Below are 20,980 nucleotides of genomic sequence, written 5' to 3'. Positions count from 1 at the left end.
ACACTAGAATTATTTGCATAAGCTGATAGAATTGTGAGCGTTTGAGGGCTTATTAACACCTACCAATTATTCTATGTAGCCACAAGAAATTCAACCTCATTCCAAACTCAAACAAAAGAAATGCTGAGATATCGTGATACTCGTTAATTTTTACATAAACCAAAAAAATTGTCTAAGCTGGTTCATGGTTACAATATACGAAGTATAAGGCAATAATTTCATTTCTCGGAATCTCAAATGCAATTTCCTCTTTTTGAGTGCTTATCTTGCTAGATCAAAGGCAACAATTACGTGCACATACAAAGCTGCCAAAGAATCACTATATATCAGGCAAATCTCAAAATCATGATTTCACTGCCAAAGAAGTCTCAATGCGTTGGATTAGCTTATCTGCAGGCAATGCACCTTCCTGGATTTATTAACAGCATACAATGCAAAGTGTTAGATTATCAGAACTAAGACAAAAACTGGAGCTAAGGTCCACAGTAAAATGCAGTTATATAGACCAAACGACATAGCGATTGTATGTTGTAAACAAAACATAGTAGCAACTCAACATCTGGTTTAGCAACATTTGAAACAAGGTGCATAGCAGTCAATTAACTAGGTACTAAACATAATTTACTTAAATTTAAAAAATTTCAAGATAACAACACATACACAACGGTAAACTAGCATACAAGCTGCTTATGAAATGGAAAATTATCGATTCCTCCAATTCTCCCCCAATCATAATTTATGGATCAATGCTTTTTGGGTTTCCTATATTACTTGTTTTAGAAAAATGGTGCAGCAATTAACATGCCCCTTAAGCCTTGCAAGAGTTGTAACGATTTTTAATAAAGCTCTCTGTTAAAATTGGTGGAGAAAAAATAAAGAGAATGACAACCGAGATTTTAAGTGGCAAACCTCTCCCTAGCCAAAAGAGAGGGGAAAAAACCCCACAAACTCGACACAAAAATTCTTTGAGCAACTTCCTTTAATTATCTCTCACAACTCACCCACATTTACAAATACCCCCAAGCCTTCTTCATATAGAGGATGGAGATCTAGACTCTAATTAACTTAGAAAACTATTCTAACATCTAACAAGTTCTAGAATACAACTAACATTGAGAAACATAAAATTCTATCCTAATACTCCTTCCGTATTTTATTACTTACTCCACTTTCTATTGTGGCCGTGTTTTATTACATGCTTCATTTCTTTTTTTTCTTCCCTCTTTTTACGATGTTATCCTTTTATACCAAAATATTTTCATCTTTCTACTCACTCTCTCTTACTTTATCCACCTTATTCCTTACACTCCACTTATTTACACTTACTCACTTAGTTGAACCACCTTTTTCAGTTTTTCTTACACCCACCCTCCCATTTTCTTAATTTGTCTAAATAGAAAATGATAAAATTAAACTGAAACAGAGGTAGTAGTTCGCTTGAAAAACCAGAAAACCACAACTTCCTTGCACCACACAAAGATATATGCCACAGCCTCCATTGCCGTCTCTAATCTCTATGACAGTGATACCCACAATGCTTTTGCATTGTTTCTTGCTTCACTTACTTTGTTCGTTCACAACTGAATCAGAAACCCACCGCATGTCATGGGACCCATTCAAGTGTTGACTTTCAGCCTAACAGTTTCTTCATTCTACATTTGAGTGCTCCCTAATCCAAGAGCTACAACCTTAAAAGTACTGTATTGTAAAACAGAGAGGTAAGTTTCTGGAAGTTCCACATTTGTCTCATCTTACATGAATAACACCAGTCTGCCCCAAAGATCAGAGTGACACAAGCGAGGTCTAAAAAACTGCTAAACATACTCTGCCACCCTCCCCTATTCTCAAATCCCTACAAGATCTCTAACCCAGGTTTCAGACCTGGAATTCAGAGGCAGCACCAATTGTGCTGACCTCTTGACAAACCAAGTGGCAAGGTTGCTGTGCAAGAAATATCATCTTAATGATTTTTAACAACAATTAAAAAGTGAACCTCCCAATCAAAAACAATAAGCATAATTGACTTACAAAGCGATCGCAAGGCTTCCCATCCTTGAATAGAATAAATGTAGGCAAGGCCTCAATCTTGTACTTGTCAGCAATTTCTGGATATTTCTCCGTATCAATTTTAACCACCTGGATTTTGTCTTTCAAAGTGGTATTCACTTGTTCAAGAATAGGAACCATAAACTGACAAGGACCACACCTGCAACAGGACCATCACATTAACTTCTAATTAAAACTTTTGTACACAGAAAAAGTAATATGTTCATGCACATAATGAAGTCCCAAATCAGATAAAGCTAGCATAAATTATACCCAAAATTTCATTTGGTTGGAGAAACACGTCAACTACAAGTACATACTTACAAGAGTAGGATTTAGGAGTTGAAAAAACTATTAAAAGTGTTGTAATTGTACTGTAAGATATTCTCTTTTAAAACTGTTATGCTTTTAGTGCAAGAAAATTGAGGGGTGATTTCTCAAATTGGATAGTTTTCTGATCTTAGAAAGCATTTGAATTGATTTCTCAAATTGGATAGTTTTCTGATCTCAGAAAGCATCCAAATTAAAGAAAAATTTGACTTTTAGATAATCTGTCAGATTATAGATCAGAAGTACAACCCCCCCCCCCCCCCCCAAAAAAAAAAAAAAGGTCCAATAAATAAAACCAGATACATCTGAAGTCTCAGTGGTTAAGAATTTTGGTTCTACTCAGTTAACAAGATACTGATAAATAATGCTTTAGTTGAAAATTTTGGTAGTAAAAGCATTCAGGCATATACACTTTCATAAATGTCCAAGCAGGCATTTTAAAACATATGTGTGGATCTAAGATTTATCAGTCTGGACTCTGGAGCTATCAATTGTGTCAAAAGACATAACCTTTTATTTCTTTTGGAGGGATATAAGACAATGCATGAAAACAAGGCCAGCTATTGTCTTCATCCCTTACCAGAATAATTCTTCTCACTCAAAACGAGCAAAAGCAAGTTAGGCATTATAATAAAACTGAAAAAAAATATTATAGAAATCAATCACAATGATGAGTAAAAAAAAATTAAGTGAAGTAACTACCATGTAGCGTAGAAGTCAACTAAAACTGGTTTGTCAGAGTTGCTGAGCAACTCATCTATTGTAGTAAACGTCTGCTGCTTTGCTTGTACCTACAGATTTAGAGACCAGATTTCCTTAACAAATATAATGCATATGCACATTACAAAATCAAAAGTGTTGCAATTAGTTTACAAAAATAAGAAACAAGCCAATTAGAGGACACATAATACAGTGATTTACTATGGACTCCTCCCCTCTACTAACTGCACAGCTAGGTTCCATGAATTATAAGGAGAGTGATCATGATTCAAAAAAGTCATCAGCACTTACAAATAAAAAAACATTGGACTGATCTCTTATAAGGATGAGATTGCAGGTGGTGAACAGGTCAACAAAACCAGCCACAACATAAAAAGTGAAAGACTTCCCATTCAACAATGAGCATTAGAGTATAGCCCATATTTCATATTTTAAATGGGATTAATAGTATGAATCTCATCCGAGGTAAAAACCATCCATTATAACCCAAAATAAATTCCCACATGCAAAGCCCAGGACCTTTACATTGGCCATTGGGCAGTTTAAATTTTATGGGCAGCTTTGACTAAAGACAGTCAAATTGAATTAAACACAAGCAAGGGAGTGATGATGGATTGGAAAAGGAAGGCTTAGCAGGTGAATTTCCAAAGAAGCTCTTTAAGACATAGCCTATCAAAAAGGTATTTGAGTCAGGTCCTTCATCAAAAAGGCAATAACCTAGCGAACTATGTTAACACGAACACAAATAAAAGGCAACATATATATAATCAAACCTTTGAAATCCATATTAAAAGCTGCATTTGCAGCTTTATACAAAAATAACAGCTATAGATCACTCTCTCTAACTTGTTGATTTATGTGAGTTTCTAATGGACTGAGTGTACAAAAAAGCTTCAACATTATGATAAATAGTTAAGCAACAGAAACCCTCCCTCTCCTTGTATATGGTGTTCAGTGGTTCACATTGGATCCTTGCAAACTATTTTTTTTAACCTTCTTTAACAAGCTCAAGGAGCTCAAAATTTAAAAAAAAAAAAAAAAAAAAAAAAATTTAAACCCAAGACAAATGCTGTCTACAATTCAGACTCAACCATTATAACACCTACAAAGCATTGCCATGGAAAGCATAACAGAACTGGAAACTTAATGGCAGATGACAACTTTACGGTTAGATTAGCAAACTGATATCAAACGCCTAAATTTCATAATATGGTGGCTGAGTCACCACCCTCGATAAGTAAATCATGAATCACTGACAAGAGTGGCAACAAAAGGTGATCATCATCTCCTGCCAACAAAAGCTGCACATCATCTCAACCATATTTACTAATCCTGGTTGATGAAGCACCAAAGCCTGATACTTTGGACACCATTTGAAGTCACAGACACAAGAGGATGTTCCAGCACATAAGGACCAAGGAAAAACAAACAATTAATACTATAGATTACTAAACATGGCATCGCCTAAGCTGCTAATTATCAGAAATCCTAAATCTTTTTCTTTCCACAATAGAAAATTAAGACAATTTTGTGGCTTGAGTTTCAATATTCAGTTATATATTCCAAATTTTCAACATTTTCCTTTTAAATGACAAACAACTTCCAACCCAATAACCAGATGTCAAATTATCAACATGTCATTCAATAAGTTGCAACATTAGTTTTTATAAGGTTAAATTCAATTGTAGGTGACTTCTCCCCACTAATCTGCGCAAATGTTCATCTATAAAAAAAGAGGTACGAATATACTGCATCCCTCCGAATATAGTTGTCACGTTATTAGTTCAAATCATAAAAACAACGCAACTATTGATTCTGGAAGGAAAGAGGGTACAATACTAGCATTCTGCACCACTCCAGAGAATTATATAAATCAAATTAAGTGGAAATTCATAAGTTCCCAAAACAAAAATTGATGAATATTAAACCCTAGGAATCCAAAAAAAACTAAATTAAGCCAAAATAAAACACCAATTACAATGAAAACGCGAAGAATCAGACCAAAAAAACACATAATAATTGCAAACATTAGCAATAGAAAGAAATTAAGATTACCAGAGGAAGAACCCTGGAAGGTTGATGGGAGAGAGAGCGAGAATTTCCAATACTAAGCTGACGACGAAGCTGGCATGGAAATTGTTGTTGCAGAGAAGACAAAGAAGAAGAAGAACACTTATTAGCAGTTCTTGTTGTTATTGAAGAGCAAATGAAATTGCAGGAATGGTCGGAGGTTAGGGATGAAATGGTGGTTGAAGGTAAAGAAATCGCCATTGCAGGAGCAATCGAGGTTTTTTTAGAGAGAGAAAGTAGAGAGAGAAGGAGTGAGTTGGGGAAACGAAGACGTTGAAGATGACGATGTATAAAAATGCTTGGAGGGAGTCTGCGAGGATGATTGTCTTACCTTTGTGAGTGAAAGAATGAATGTGGCTATGTTTATGTACATGTGGACACCAAACTATTCTTTTGTTTTTAAAAAAAAAAATTAAGGAATTTTTTTTGCAAAATATTTTACAAGTATAAATAGTAAGTATAAAAATAGAGCGATTTCCGTACATAATGTAAATAACATAGTACATTTGTACTATTAAACTAATTCTCAATTTTAAGGTTTGATATTTTCAACGTATGGGTTTCAAGGTTCTAACTATAGAACCTCTAATGGTATAAGTGCTAATACAATGTTAGAGTGAGGCCAATGGATGACCTGGTCATTGGTCATAAGGAGAGAGAGAGGAGTTTTAATATTAAAAAAATGAAACAAAGAAAAAATTGGATGAGAGAGTCATGACCTAGTCTTGAAGATGACCAAGCTCAAATTTTGGTCATGAAAATGTTAATGACAAGTGGCAGTCTATTATTGGTTGAAGAAAAAGGCAAACTTATTTTGGGGTATGATAAAAGTAGGAAAGAGAAAATCATGACCAAAGTTATTTTGGGCAACCATTGGGAGTCTTTGGTCATGTGACTTGGTCATGGATGAGTGGAAAGACAAAGAAATTATATAATAATTCATGACCAAATATTTTAGGTTATCCATTGGGTATGCTCTTATATGTAACTAGATTAAAATCCCGTGCAATGCACGGTTGTTAAATATATTTGACAATAATATTACAAAATATAAAGTATATAAAATATGTTCATAAATATTATTATTTAGGTATATATGGAATATGATTGTTAAACTGGAAATAAGATATCATAAGTTATAAATAGTTTACTTACAGATTTTACAAAAAAAAAAAAAAAAAAAAAAAAAAAAAAAAAAGCAGCGAAAAAAGCGGGAAAATTTTTCACAAGGTAATGACAAGTGTAATGAAAGTTTTCGCTTTTAGTATAGGTTAATAGATTTGGTAGTACTCGTAATTTGCATAGTTTTACACATAAGGTAACTTTATTTATTTTTATTTTTGTTCGTAAGAAGTAAATATCACCATTAGACCGAAGATATATTTGTATATTAGCCATGAATTATCAATTCGTAACTCCTTAAATTCTTACTTCAATACACATATTAAAGTGTGTTGCATCCCTATTAGTGCTATTACCTTTAGTAAAGGTTTTGTCTAACAAAAATCTCTTTTTATTTTTTATTACAGAGAGCCATATAACTACTAGTGATTTGATCATAAATTTGTCCATTTGATACTAGGTCTTGGGTGCCACACTGCCACCTCCCTAAGTCCCTATATTTTAACCAAGTTAATTGACTTCATATAAAATAAAAAACACAATTAAATAAATTAAAATTATTCTGTCCAAAAAAACTTTTTTTTTTTGACGGGCTGTCCAAAATAAACTTATTTGTGTATAATATCATCTGAAAAAAAAAATAAATAAATAAATAAATAATCGTTCTAAAATTTCTAGGGATTAAAAACTTATATAGTGTGAATTAATTCAACACAAACATATTTATAAATTAGTCTACATTACTGGACTTTAATAAGAGAAAGTAAATCGAACGTAACAACTAACAAGTCCTAGTGTTTTTCAATTATGCATCATAAATCACAAGTTAGGTGCCAAAAGGGCAGCAAGAAGTACACCCAATATCTTCTAATCTTCTATTGCCCATTCAACAGTTACAGATTCTGAGAAAATGTCTCAGCTTCAATTTTAGAAGATGTTTCATCTTATAGGAAAACTAACATTACAAGCTTTTACAACTGGATCTGATGAACGTAGCCACAAGGATGAAAAGGGTATCATAACACCTATATGTGAAACAAGACTGTGAGTCGATCTCTATGAATACACTACGTCTAAATTGCATCCAACTCTCACACACATAACAGCTTGTTACAAAGGTAGGAGAAAAAAAAATGGCGAAAAATGTTACAAAGATGATCACGGCTGCTGGTTGCAAACAGATTACCCATCACTAGCCCATATTAACGTGAAAATGATGATTGCAAAGGTGGAGATAGTAGTCACCAAAGGGAATAACCACATAATCTTACTACTTACTCCCTGTCTTTCCTGACTTCCTAGCTCAACTTCATTCAGAAGTTTCTGCACTTCTTGTATGTCGGAGTCTTTAGCAGCCTGGATTAGCTTACCTTGTATCTTTTCTAGCTTAATTAGTCTTTTCATTCTAGAGACATTCTGAGATGACCATATGAAACCTGTCATTTTCCACAAGAGGATACCAACGTAGATAGCTACAACACAATCAACACTGTAGTGATGACGCTCCCTGACTTCTCTCTGAGCACTGTGCAGGACTAAAAGCCACACGAGGGCTGAACTAAAACCTCCATAAGCTTCCTGCATTAATTTCAATCATTCAAGAAAGTTCATATCCAGCAGTTATATTGTGTATATTAACATGGTAAGGGCAGGAACAGGGACTGAGAAACAAAAGGAGAATAGCTACTCAGTAATTCTGAAAGTTGAATTTTAGTACTATATTTACAAGCATCTAGATGATGTAACAAAGAAAAATTGTTATAGGTGCAAATAGCCCTCTCATTTTGTTGTTTTTAAGGTCTGTTAAATTAGTTCACTTCCCAGGAAAAGAGTATTATAGAAATGTATTCTATGAGAAAAAATACGTAACAGTAAATTATAAGGGTAAAGAAAGTGATCATCATACCGTCCAAGCCATGGCTGTCAGTACAGCAATTAGCATGTGGCCACTGTAGACTAGGTCATTGCAACCGCCTCCAGCCTTCTTCAGTAGAGGAAACCATGAAGAGCCCTCAGCAGGAGTTGGGCGCAGAAAATCGATAAGAAAGCTCATTGAACCCCAGTCAGGACGGTAGTCACCAAGTAATTTACCAGGATCAGCTACAAGACATTAAATTGGATTTAGACTGTCAGCAGCAACTTGCCGTAAAAGATAATGACAAGGCACATGCCAGCTGTAAATCAAAAGGTTGAAAGAATTTGATTACACAAGCCATGTCTCTAACTTCATTTCTGATCTACATCAGCACAATTAAACAACCACAGACATAGACTAGCACCAAGATGGCAAGACCCAATGTAACTTGAAAGTCAGTCACCATAACCTGATAATGGTCATGCTTCACATCTGATGTTCCTATACCCTCTCCCCCTCATTTATTTTGGCCGAGTATATACTTGATTACTGTGATAGTTATAAATGGATCAGCATATATTGCAACATTTACAATAAACAGCCAAGACAAATGAACCAAAGCCTTTATATATCTTTTGCAGTAGCTTTTGATCCTGCATAATAATAAGGATTGACTGTAAATTATGCACAAGATACATAGGATTGCACGTAGAATTCTGGGTCACAAAATTTATCCAACTCAGAGCACTTGAAAAAAGGAATGTAAACAGTTAAAGCCAAGTAGAAAAGTGTTCCTAGGTGAAAGAAGAGGATGGACAAAATTTTGACCAAGTAAATGCAAAATAGAAGGACAGAGGAATAAATATGACAAAAGTAGACTCACCATAAGCATAATCCTTATTTAATAACTGGCGAATAGCATTTGCATCAGAAGCATAAGGGACATAATATTTCTGTGCCCAACGATGAGGATGCCCAGGAACTTGAAAACGAGCTGCAGCACACCAAGGCCGAGCTGATGGAAGAATTGTTGATGCAAAACTGAAGGTGCGCAAAAGACGGCCAATTGCCATTGTGAACACGTACCTTGCTCCAAGCCCAAAGCCAGGGGCTTTTACAGAGTCAAACAACACAGAGAAAGCAAGCATAATAAACAGCATCAAGAAGTGATGCAGCCCAACTATGTGTGCTCTCAAAATGTCAACCACAGTCTGGGGAAGCTTTTCATTCAAAGCCAAGAGTAGCCACTGGCCTGTGTCTGGAAGAGGAGGTGTATTTCTGTCATAAGTCAAAACAAAAATAGTTTAATGAATTGTAGATACACGGACATGGAGATGTACACACTAAGTTACCCCCAGAAAGAGGAATGTATGCAATAACAACAGGAGACATGACATACAATCACAATCTTTAAATAATTTAAGGTTGAAAATTTTAACAGAATTGAAAAAAGATGCATTCTCAATTTCCAAAAACATGAGGAATGTTTGGTAAAGTGTAGATTGGGCTTTCCTTTACGAATCATCCCCATCTAGCATCATTAGGAGGTACTAATTTTTTATTTTTTATTTTTTTATTTATAGTTCGTAAAAGTGATTTACATACCTAATTTTCAACTCCAACATCATTAAATCTATAAGTTAACATGAGTTACTCTATTTTTGTACTCTTTCGTGCAGTCACTTTTATAGATGACAGCCTTTTTTTTGTATGACCTCTAATTTTATCCATTTACAATCAAATTTTCCTAGCACTAATCAATTAACTAATACTATAATGTATTTTTGTCCATATGTTCACAAATTTATCAAACAACCTGTAATTTGTCATACAGGGTCATCCTTTCAGAAGATTTCAGCCTTTTTAAACGTCAATAATGCCAAGTTCTAATTTCAATCCCCCTTCTCTCTCAAGAATACCCATTTCCATAGTTGTAAATCTCTGAGCCTCGGGATTACTGACAAAGACACCAACTCACCAACACATACTACAATCCCCCAACACACACATACACACAAAAGAAAAGAAAACAGCTCTATAATTGATAATATATGTACAAAAATCCATCATTAACACAACACATGACAGCTAAAAAGAATTTTGAGTTTCCAAAATTCAAAGGGTGATTGATTGACTATACGGAATAATCACTTTTGGTTCATGTAGCCGACCCCACTAGTGGGTTTAAGGCTTTGATTGATTGAAAATTCAAAGAGTGCAACTGCTGATAAGAAATGGAGTAATGGCTTTGTTATCGTAGTGATTTATCGGAAACTGCCTATCTTCAGGATTGGGCACTAACTCAAAAGACTGATCAAGAATTCACAAGTACTCCATAATAAACTGCACAAGCATGTTGTGGAAACAAATGACTACTGAGAATAGCCCTTATGCAAACCAGCACGATAAGGCTATGCATCTGAACAGTGAACGAGCCCTTCCCCCTTCATTGTGCGGCACATCTTTAAGAGACATTGAGGTAATATGGAAATTCATGTTGTAATAAATCTCAAAAATGAGACATGCCATAAGTTAATGAAAATCATCTATAACCAACACAACTAATCCAAGCCAATTCACATTCTCCCCTTATCCTAGCCCATATTTTGGTAAAACTAGTTTCCATTGGTTAACTCCATCACTTATTTTCGGATGAAAGAAATTAAGATTTTCGGATTATTGATATCTAGTCTCATCAGAACCCCTATATTAAAGTTATTCTTCTCATTTGCACACTCATCCAGCTACCACCAGTCTCACTCACATGAGCTGATAAGCACACATAAACACAATGTCAAATCTTGGTCAATTAACATAGCAGAAGTTTTGCAGCTACCAATCATCATAATTTATTATTCATACTCCATAGTTTCTTTTCTCCAATATCAAGTAAAATCTTTCCAATTAGGGTGACTACCCCTCAACCACTGGCCATAAAAAGCAACAAAAAAGAATTATTGTATTGAAAATAGAATAACAAGTGGAGAAAGTATAACATAATGCTCTATGATTTAAACTGCTTTCCTCCCTATACCCCTTCACAAAAAGACCAAGTAACAAGAGGTTGGTTGAACAAATCCTTAATTCCATATCATGCTCGAGATGGAAAGAAAATAATGACTATGATCATATACATTTCACAATTGTTGCTTGTAGACAACAATTTGAATTAATGATCAAAAATCACCAACTCGCCGTGATTTACGTTATTAATCAAATTCTGTGCCAAACAGTATTTACTTAGAACACAATACCAGCTAAAGACTATCAGATAAATTTAGCAAAAAAACTCTAGAAGCACGTCCACATTCAGCATTCCTCAATTAGCTCCTCCAATCTAAACTACTTCTACATTCCCTTCATAAAATCTCAATCATAAAAAGGAAATTTCTCATAATGATACTATCTGCAGAATTCACAGATTTAATGCCCCTATAATTAAGCCCAAAATTTCCATATTAAGCTCTGAATCCAACATTAAATAACCTGTTCTCTTTCCCAAATTATCAAACCTTCAATTAACTTAAAAACCCACCAAAAACACCTGAAAAATATTATGCATAGCATAAATTAAACATTAATTACACCGATCAACGCGTAATTTTATCAAACCTTCCATATATACTTAGCCTACCCTTCAAGTAAACCAAAATGGATGAAAACCCAGTTCAGATCACACACAAAAAAAAACTCACAAAATCCACAAAAAATTAAAAAACAAGCAAATTAACTCAAGAACTAAGCTCAATCTAGAAGAGAGAAGAAAACAGAAGAATACCATACCGATGCCAATCAAGCCCAAGCACGGCCGTGACAGAACGAACAGAGATAGCTTCATAAAGAAGAGCACAGAGAAGAAAAATGGCGGACCCCACAAACGGAAGAACAGCGCGAAACTCGGCAGACCAATGCTTGTAAGAGAAGATTCTAGAAAGAGCGATGAGAGAGAGAATAGACCAAAGAGCTGGTTGAAGACGAGAATGCCATAAAGGGGAGATTTCTCGAAGATAATCAATGGTGATGTACGCCATTGCTGCTACTCCGAGGCCGCCGCCATTGAGCCTGATCGGCGGCGACCACCGCATGACGGCGGTGGGTGTTGCGGAGGAGAGAGAAAGTGGGAAGAAATTGAATGTTTTTAGTGAAAGTCACAGCTCTCAGACGATCAGTTTGACCATGTTTTTACTGATTTTATTAATCTGTTTGTTTTGGAAAATTTGCAAATTGCACTCCTTTAAAATTCGTATATTGTAAATTATAGCCATTTAAAAAAAATTTGCAAATTGCACTCCAAAAGTTCGTATAAATTGTAAATTGCAGCCCCGATCCAACTTTTTCATCAGTTTACATGTCGAAAAATGTTCAGTAAAGGTTTTAGAGGCCATCTTAGTTCTTCGGGATCCGAATTGAGCTCAGAATTAGAAAAAAAAAAAACCAAAGTGTCTCATTTCACAGTTTTCCATAAATCGATAAATTTTTTTACACAAAACGAGGCACCAACGTTATTTTTTTTGCTAATTCCGAGCTCAATTCGGACCCCTTAGAACTACAATGGCCCCTAAAACCTTAGCCGAAGATTTTTCGACATGTAAACCGATGAAAAAGTTGAATCGGGCTGCAATTTACAATTTATACGAACTTTTGGGCTGCAATTTGCAATTTTTTTTAAATGGCTGCAACTTGCAAAATACAAACTTGAAATGGCTGCAATTTGCAAATTTTCCGTTTCTTTTTACTAATTTTATAAACTTGTTTTTATTTTTTTTTACAAAAAATAATCCCTCAATTCTTAAATACGGATTCGTAAAAGGTGAGTAAAACTATCCAAAGATCCGATTCGATAATTTAGGATATCCGATCAGAAATTTTCAGATATCGGATTCAGATATCGAAATATTTTGGATATCAGATAATGTATATTTGATCCAAATATCCAAAAAAAAGGGGTATTATTATACTTTTTCTTTAAAAACAAACCAAAATAAAAAAAATGGAAATTTTCACTTTCATTACCGGTCAAACACCCCTATTTCACTTTCGCTACCCATCCAAATTTTATTTATTTATTTATTTTAATTTTTTTTTTTGAAAGACCATCCAAATTTTATTTTATTACCACATAAAAAAATATTTAAAAATTAAAAATAATAAAAATAAAAATAAAAATAAAAATAAAAGCCACTAAAAAAGAAAAAAAAGGGAAATTTTCTTTGGTGAACTCTAACTTTTTAACTTTCTAAGTATTAAACGTTTTAAAATTATATTATCAATGGTAAACCTAAATTTTTTATATAAGGTCAACTATAACACTAATAATAAATTTTAACTAGATATATAACCACTGTTAAAACCTGTTCACATTTACTTAATTTCAGTTCAGTTCAGTTTAGTTCAGCTCCAACTAATTTAGTTCAGCTCCTAATTTCCCTCTCTCGTAAACATTTCAGCTCAGTTCAGTTCAGTTCAGCTCAGCTCCAATCAGTTCAGTTCAGCTCCTAATTTCCCTCTCATAAAATATTCATTTCAGCAATTTACAATTTTTTTCTGCTGATCCGAGCTCAATTCGGACCCCTAAAAACTACAATGGCCCCTAAAACCTTAACCGAAGATTTTTCGACATGTAAACCGATGAAAAAGTTGAATCGGACTGCAATTTACAATTTATACGAACTTTTGGGCTGCAATTTGCAAAAAAAATTTTAAATGGCTGCAATTTGCAAAATATAAACTTAAAATGGCTGCAATTTGCAAATTTTCCAAAACAAACAAATTAATAAAATCAGTAAAAACATGGTCAAACTGATCATCTGAGAGCTGTGACTTTCACTAAAAAAATAAAATCAATAAAAACATGGTCAAATTAATATTTTCCTTTTTGACTTTTTTATTTTGTTTTATAGTTCTCGTTTAAAAATAAAACAGTATCACTACAGTACAAAGAAAAATGCAGTTATCACCAATCATAGCAGCCTTAAGTAAATTTTGTTATCTTCAAGCAACAAGTCCAATTGATAGTAATTGTGTCCATATATACCTTGGGTAAGCTACAATCATTTACATCAAAACCAAGGCTTCCTACATAGGAAGATTACAACTTTATCAATTATAAGTCTGTCTATTTACCATCTTCACTACAGAACAGCTTCTTCACCTGTTGAGATTCAGTATAACTCCCTGGATCATGCTATAGCTCATCATAGCCGTACTCCGAGCGATAAAAATCTATGTCACTGTCACGATCCAAGCTGTTAAATAAAGAGAAAAATAAAAATTTCCCAGGTAAGCATGCTCTCATATCAAAGTAGTGAAAAAGAAATCCACAAGTGCATATGATCAGAACTTTGGAAGCCTGTCACAGTTTACAGTTGTCCATCCAATCTGGGATTTATCGTTGTTGTATATCATCATTTTGTTCAACAGTGAAATATCTGCAAGCATCAAAACAATAAGAGTTACAAGCATATACATGTAAATTATTGAGTAGACAATTCAACGAGTTAACAATAGCTTCACCTCCAAGAACATTGAGATTATCCAGCCCCGCCTCAGCACCATTCAATATCCCCAAGCACACATTGCCAAGTTTCTGAAAACCCGAAAAAAAAAAAGAAGACTTCAATATCCTGTTATACTTGTAATCATCATAGAGAAAGTGAACAAAACTACTCACATTGACAATAAGATAAGCCTCTGGTGACATTTCCAGCATTGCATTATTTGGTTTCGAGAATCTCAATGCCAAAGGCTTGAAAAACTTTTTGACATCATTGATGGATTTGAAGGGTTTTGTACCTTTCCAACATAGTGGAAGTGTTTTATCCTCAGGAGCCATCTTTAGCTCCTTTTGGTTGATGTTTTTCTTAATCTGAATAAAAGAAAGTTGTGGGAAAGATAGTTAAGTTGGCTACACGTTTTTAAAAGTGCATTTAAGATTTCAAGGTACAAGTGATGAAGTGATTGTAATTCTCACCATGGATAATGCAGATTCGTAAACTTTACTACTTAAGTAAGTATAGGTACTTCCACTGTCAAGAACAAAGGAAAGACCACCCTTGAAAACGTTTTTCCCATCAAGGAGCAGCTCTGCAGGTCCTATTGAATAATAGTTCCTAAAAAGCATCATGATGAGGTTAGACAAGGTGGAGAATATTTAACCAAACATAAACTATATAGCAAAAAGTATGCTTACCCAACTTGTTTTTTCAACATCGGTACCCAAACAGTTCCAGAAGGAATTAGTGTGTCCCCAAAAAACAGGTAACCTCCTCCTTGGTCACTCAAGCAATGGCCAAACACGTTTTTGGTCACTTTTAAGTCGTTAAGTTGAGACAAGATGCTGGATTTTCCATTTGCCAGCCCAAGAACTCCATCCACGAAAGGAGGTTCGGTTGAACTAGAGAGATCTTGATCATAGCCACAACTGAAGAAATAATCATGGAGTACAGGGTTCATAATTTTCAGATAAGGATATTATATAATTCAAATTTGAACCACTAAATTACACTCCTTCCAAGTTCCAATCCAAAAAAAAAAGTGCTGCGAGACTGATGCACATATGTTTAAAAAGTTTTTGGGAAAAAAATAAATAAATAAAATAAAAATTAAAAAATTCAAGTGTATCTAGCATCTATCATAAGCTCGTTATATACGACAATCACATTCAGTGAAAATTTTGAGAAGCAAGGGGAAGTAAAGTAAATCCAAGCAAAAGTTTACACTTTTAAAACAATTACTTGATATTAAAAAATCTTGAATCAATTTATTTAGGATTGGAGACAGTAAATATTTATCCAGGATATGAGGAGGTTGTTTCATCCGTACAATCAAAATTTTACTTTCAGCAAGAGATATAAGAAGTACTAACCCAAATACTAGAGGAGTATGTGTTGTGGAACCATTCAAGTATTGAAGGGGGAAGTTGTCCCTCACCAATACTCCAATTGATGAACCATGATCAGCATACTCAACTTCATAGTCACATTGATCGCTAGGATTGTGGCAAGGATAGTTTGAAGAATGTTGCAGGACGGCACACAGGGAATGCTTACATGGGAGAGCATTATTACCCTGGGGCTTGTAAGGCTTGTGAGGGCTCTGCATGGAGAGATATATACTACTTCTGTAAAGGGACAATGAGACAGTGGAAACTAGAAAGTTCTCAATTTATCATTTCAGATCTGTTCCAAAGAGGAAATTACCTTGGGACAATTCACACACGGTGCATCACAGTTGACCCATGTGAGATCGCTGCCAGTATCAATATCAAGATGATAAGGTCTAGGAGGATTGCCAATATTCAAGGTAGTATAAAAATACCTGCAAACGTTTTTCAGACATTGAATAACTTTGATACTTATGAAATAGATTTTAGTTCAGGATTTATGATTAAATGCTCGTCCAAATTTTAAAATAAAAAAACCATGAGTGGATAAAAAAGGGGGAGGGGGGGTTAGGAAACACAGGATTAGAAGCAGCAACAGAAGCAATATTCACGTCAAAAAGAGAATGTGATATGTTAATCAAGCTAACTATGAAAGAGGTAAGAGTGGTAAGAGATACTAGATTTCATAGTCTTCCTGAAATATTTCCATATTCGGAGCATAAGAATTTAAAAATAAATTTAAATAGAATAAAAAGAAAAATATAAAAGGCAAATGTTCAACACAAAATTACACTGATCAGGAAAACATTCCCTTCAGCACGAAAACAGCAGTAAATAAGAAGAAACATCAATTAAGAGGAAGCCCAAACAGAAGGAAAAAGTGTGTTCTGTCAGATATTAAAAGCCTTTTCAATGTTTCCCCTTATTCTTGGCATCAACATATCAGATAAATATGAGATTTGACAATGATGATTATTAAGAATTGGTAAAATATTGTAATAGCAAGTCAAATGGGTTCTCTCACTCTGCTCCCAAAAGCATATAACAGCCCGTGTGTTTGTCCAAATACGCAAAAGCAGTGCCAAAAAAAAAAAAAAAAAAAAAAAAAAAAAACAGAACCAATGAAGCATGTATCCGCAGCCTAGTATGAAGCAGCTATAGCAGAAAAGCAAAAAGGCAGATCTAACATGAATAATGGAGGTGATCAAAGCCATGCTGTGATGGATCATGTTGTATCTACCCTCTAAACCTGAAGCCACTTGAATTGAAGATTAGCTCTGTGTAAGAGTACAGCAGTGTAAATGACACAATCAAGAAGCAAAAGGCGAAACTGAATATATTAAGATGAAATGCAATGCGGCCGAAGAACACTATCAGGCACATGAAGCTAAGCAAGAATGTGTGAAAACGAAGCTTTCCTTTCTCCTTAGAATACATTGATGATTCAGCAATACATGAAGCAAGTTTGTTACTGCAGTAGGATTTTGGCAAAACTCTAATATATAATGTTTTAGTTGTTTTTACCCAATCAAGAATGAGTAGGTTCATTTAAGAGATTGATACTCTGCAGAAATATGAGTTTTTTAATTTATTTATTTTTATTTTTTAATTTTTTTTTTTAATTTTTTTTTAAACATGTCTTTCTTATTTACAGCAAACCATGAACATATATGCCCTGGACTGAGAATGTAAATATCACCCAGAAGATTAAAAACACTTTTCCAGGTTGAATCATGAGTACCGTGGGGAAAAAAATTATTCAAGCAAGTTCGAGATTCACATAAAGGAACTTTCCATTGCTCATCTTTGCCATAATTGGTAAATGGAATAGACATTTTGCATACCTTACTTTGGAAAGAAAGGGAAGTTACTCATGAATCTACAACTATTTTTCATGGATAGGAGCCAATGAGCCACTCATGAATCAAATTATGGGCTATAAAATCCTAGGCACCAGACAAAATACTAGTTCATAGTAAGGAAGCTAAAATCTTAAGATTGAAACTTAAAAAATAATCTGAAGCAATTGGTAGTAATGGGATGTCCTTTTCTAAAGCAGTGGATAGTGAAGCTAGAGTAGTGGCCACTAATTGCTCCTGAGAGTCCTGACAACTATGTCAAATTTAAATGTTTCAAACTCGTACAAGAGAGTATATGTTTTCCTAATACTTCTTTTATGATTACACCCCAGACAATTCAAGAGGACAGACTACTTAGTGCTAAGCAGAAGTATGATGCATCACGTCTGTATGAGACTGATGATGACCTGACTTTAATTCTCTGATATTTTTTCTGAAGTATCATATAAAATCAATTAAAAAATTTTAAATCATAACTGTATTTAATCAAGAATTCTGCTTCCTAGAGTGCCATGCCAGCAGAGTTAAGTTACTAATCGCTGCTTCACTAACAATATTGGAGATAGTAAGGAAGAGAAATTGGAGAAATTATAAAAATTTCATTAGAAATTTAGGATACACGGAGTATAGAGTTTCAATGATACAGGAAAACTAAAAATTATGATGAGGCATAAAGTTTTGTCAGCACAAGGAACAATGATCATTAATCAATCTGTCATAAGTTGACTTGACAAGGTGAATGGGTTGGGCAAAAACTTTGCAATTCGAAACGCATTTATTTGAAACTTCCGAAAAACCTGTATATTTTGCACATAACACAATTAGACTTGTGTGTGAAATATACACAGTGACTCGATTTTTGCCCCTAGGTGATACTTATTAAGGTTATATGGAATTTCAAGTTACGAGAACCATCACACATAACACGTTAGACATGTGTGTGAAAGATACCCCTGGGTTATTGGGTAATAAATTATGATTATTGAAGTAATAATGGAGCATTGTATCATGAGAAGTCGAGAACCATCTTATATAACATGCTAAACTTGCAAGTGATATATATGCATAAAGAACGTGGCTTGTCATGCTTTGGAAAAAAATGTGACATGTAAAATTAACTTAATTTGATCAAGAATGAGTTAACAATCAGTTCACACCTTTAGTATACTTTGGAATGAAATCTTTTTTGATTTAGAATGATAAGTAAATTAATATGAAATATAATGTTGCCAGAATCAAACCCTGCTCATCTCAATCAACCCAAAAACCATTACATTTTAAGGTAATAGAATCAGATTTGAGAACTTTACAAAAATAAATAAATAAATAAAAATGGATTTTTAACATTATTTTTTTTTGTTGAACTTAAACATCATTTGAATGGTTAAAATAATAAAATTACTACTATTTGTATCATGACTTGCTGTTTGCTTACTTAAGTTGTTTGCACTTAGACATCTTGTTTGTTTAATTCTATATTTATATCTCACTAAAAGATAGAAAAAAGTTGTAATTCTTTGTTGGATGAACCTAAAACCGAACACATCGAGTCTTTGAACAAGCATTGTTCGAACCAAATCCGTGATTACCCATACCCGAAAAGACCAAAAACATCCGACACGAACCCAATCCGATCGACCTATATGCCATCTTTTGCGTTTAATTTTGCAAAAGAAACAACTTGAAAAAAAGGTAGGAAGACGGAAAAGGTGGAAAAGGAAAAGGGTAGGAAAGTTAATCAACAAAAAGATAAGTCAAGAAAGTTTATCAACACAACGAGAAGTCAAACATTAGATAACTCTCATAAAAAACAAACAAGTCAAACCAAAAAAAACCTGCAAAAAATTACTCAAAAACAATCAAACAAAAGATTCAATGGGCAATCAATTCACAATAAAATGAGATTCAAAAGTCATAATTAATCATCAAAATGATAAATATAAGTATAATTAGAGCTAGAACTAGAACAAAATCATGACAAAAATGCAGTCAAAATTGGCTAACTAATATAAACTGAAATTTACAATTCAACCCACCAACATCACATTCAAGATTAATTATGCATCAAGATCATAAAACAATTAACAAAATTCAACAATACAAAAAACATTAAAAAAAATTAAAAAAAAATCATAATAACAATAGAAAATAAGCAAGATTAAGAGAAAGAAAAGATACCCATCAGGATAAACGTTTCCTTGAACACGAAAAACAGCACTTAGATGATCAAAGCTATTGATTGCAGAAGAACCACCATGATTCTGGGGTTCACAGAAAATACCCTGAAAAAATGTTGCAGTAAAGAACAAAAATACCAGAATTACTGAAACATGAATTTTTGATCCCCACATTCTTGTTTTTTTCTGCTGAAATTTTGAAAGTGATAGTTTTTATGATGAGTAAGAAAGTTGTAGTGAAGAAGTTTGGTGGGAGTGTTTTGGGGTTGTTTAAGCAGAGGAAGAAAGAGCAGGGAATTGAGCACACCGCGTGTTCGACGAAATTACAGGTAGAGAAATTTATAGAAAATTGATTGACCTTTTCACCTGTTCACGCGGTAGGATATCATCACTCTGGTTGATTCAAAACTAGTTTTTGACCCCGGTTTCGGGTTTTAATTATTATTTAAAGTATTATGGAGTATTGTGTCACGAGAAATGTCGCGTGCAACACGTTATACTGTGTGTGAAATATACATAATAAGAATGTGAATTAGTTTCGAATAAAAAAAAAAAAAAGGATGTGATTGACACAAGTACTCAATTGTGATTATTATACCAATATGGAGTATTGTGAATTGTCACACATATTTGTGTGTGATAATACACATTAAGAATCGACTTACTTATTGACCCTGGTAGCCGAGTGATAGCTATTAAAGTAAAATGAACTGCACATGTCAACTAAAACGTGTGCAAATGCACTATTATCATGATTTACTCACGCATGACTGATCAATCATTCATTTTAAAATTTTATTCACAAGCCTTGATACAGTTTAGAAATTGGAATGAATTGTCTTTTGATTTGAAATGCTTTGAAAAGTAAACTGAATATCATGTTATACATCCGAAACATAATTTGAAAAGTAATATAGAG

General features: G+C 33.9%; 3 protein-coding genes across 3 annotated transcripts; all 3 read right to left on the bottom strand.

The window, feature by feature from the left end:
* Positions 1 to 107: 107 nt before the first annotated feature.
* LOC145614399 (uncharacterized) lies at positions 108 to 5,509 on the bottom strand. Its single transcript, XM_081669448.1, has 4 exons — positions 5,152 to 5,509; positions 3,079 to 3,167; positions 2,029 to 2,206; positions 108 to 409 (listed from the first exon to the last, which is right to left on the bottom strand). The coding sequence occupies exons 1-4, from the start codon at positions 5,365 to 5,367 to the stop codon at positions 344 to 346; spliced, it is 549 nt and encodes a 182-aa protein (XP_081525574.1). The 5' UTR covers positions 5,368 to 5,509; the 3' UTR covers positions 108 to 343.
* Positions 5,510 to 7,056: 1,547 nt separating this feature from the next.
* On the bottom strand, positions 7,057 to 12,329 carry LOC145614645 (protein PHLOEM UNLOADING MODULATOR-like). Its single transcript, XM_081669711.1, has 4 exons — positions 11,927 to 12,329; positions 9,027 to 9,421; positions 8,195 to 8,388; positions 7,057 to 7,866 (listed from the first exon to the last, which is right to left on the bottom strand). Exons 1-4 carry the CDS (start codon positions 12,226 to 12,228, stop codon positions 7,471 to 7,473), a joined length of 1,287 nt encoding a protein of 428 aa, XP_081525837.1. The 5' UTR covers positions 12,229 to 12,329; the 3' UTR covers positions 7,057 to 7,470.
* A 1,764-nt stretch (positions 12,330 to 14,093) lies between these two features.
* Positions 14,094 to 20,397, bottom strand: LOC145614881 (aspartic proteinase Asp1-like). Its single transcript, XM_081669954.1, has 9 exons — positions 20,063 to 20,397; positions 16,342 to 16,459; positions 16,008 to 16,237; positions 15,333 to 15,563; positions 15,114 to 15,252; positions 14,814 to 15,008; positions 14,657 to 14,729; positions 14,484 to 14,571; positions 14,094 to 14,388 (listed from the first exon to the last, which is right to left on the bottom strand). Exons 1-9 carry the CDS (start codon positions 20,233 to 20,235, stop codon positions 14,328 to 14,330), a joined length of 1,308 nt encoding a protein of 435 aa, XP_081526080.1. The 5' UTR covers positions 20,236 to 20,397; the 3' UTR covers positions 14,094 to 14,327.
* Between the last annotated feature and the right edge of the window lie 583 nt (positions 20,398 to 20,980).

The sequence above is a fragment of the Chenopodium album genome, chromosome 25, assembly GCF_948465745.1.
Source record: "Chenopodium album chromosome 25, dcCheAlbu1.1, whole genome shotgun sequence".
Classification (NCBI taxonomy): domain Eukaryota; kingdom Viridiplantae; phylum Streptophyta; class Magnoliopsida; order Caryophyllales; family Amaranthaceae; genus Chenopodium; species Chenopodium album.
The sequence above is the reverse complement of the archived record's forward strand: the minus strand, read 5'-3'. Positions and strand labels throughout refer to the sequence as shown.

Bases quoted from the DNA above. Each gene is read 5' to 3' on its own strand.
- LOC145614399 (XM_081669448.1), bottom strand. From the start codon at position 5,367: ATGGCGATTTCTTTACCTTCAACCACCATTTCATCCCTAACCTCCGAC. The intron at 2,207-3,078 runs GTAGTTACTTCA...GTCCTGTTGCAG, and splicing joins GTTGACTTCTACGCTACATG to GTGTGGTCCTTGTCAGTTTA. The intron at 410-2,028 runs GTAAGTCAATTA...TAATAAATCCAG, and splicing joins GGAAGCCTTGCGATCGCTTT to GAAGGTGCATTGCCTGCAGA.
- LOC145614645 (XM_081669711.1), bottom strand. From the start codon at position 12,228: ATGCGGTGGTCGCCGCCGATCAGGCTCAATGGCGGCGGCCTCGGAGTA. The intron at 9,422-11,926 runs GTATGGTATTCT...GACTTATGACAG, and splicing joins CTTGGGCTTGATTGGCATCG to AAATACACCTCCTCTTCCAG. The intron at 8,389-9,026 runs GTGAGTCTACTT...AATGTCTTGTAG, and splicing joins AAATAAGGATTATGCTTATG to CTGATCCTGGTAAATTACTT.
- LOC145614881 (XM_081669954.1), bottom strand. From the start codon at position 20,235: ATGTGGGGATCAAAAATTCATGTTTCAGTAATTCTGGTATTTTTGTTC. The intron at 16,460-20,062 runs GTATCTTTTCTT...AAACGTTTGCAG, and splicing joins GGAAACGTTTATCCTGATGG to GTATTTTTATACTACCTTGA. The intron at 15,253-15,332 runs GTAAGCATACTT...GATGCTTTTTAG, and splicing joins ATGTTGAAAAAACAAGTTGG to GAACTATTATTCAATAGGAC.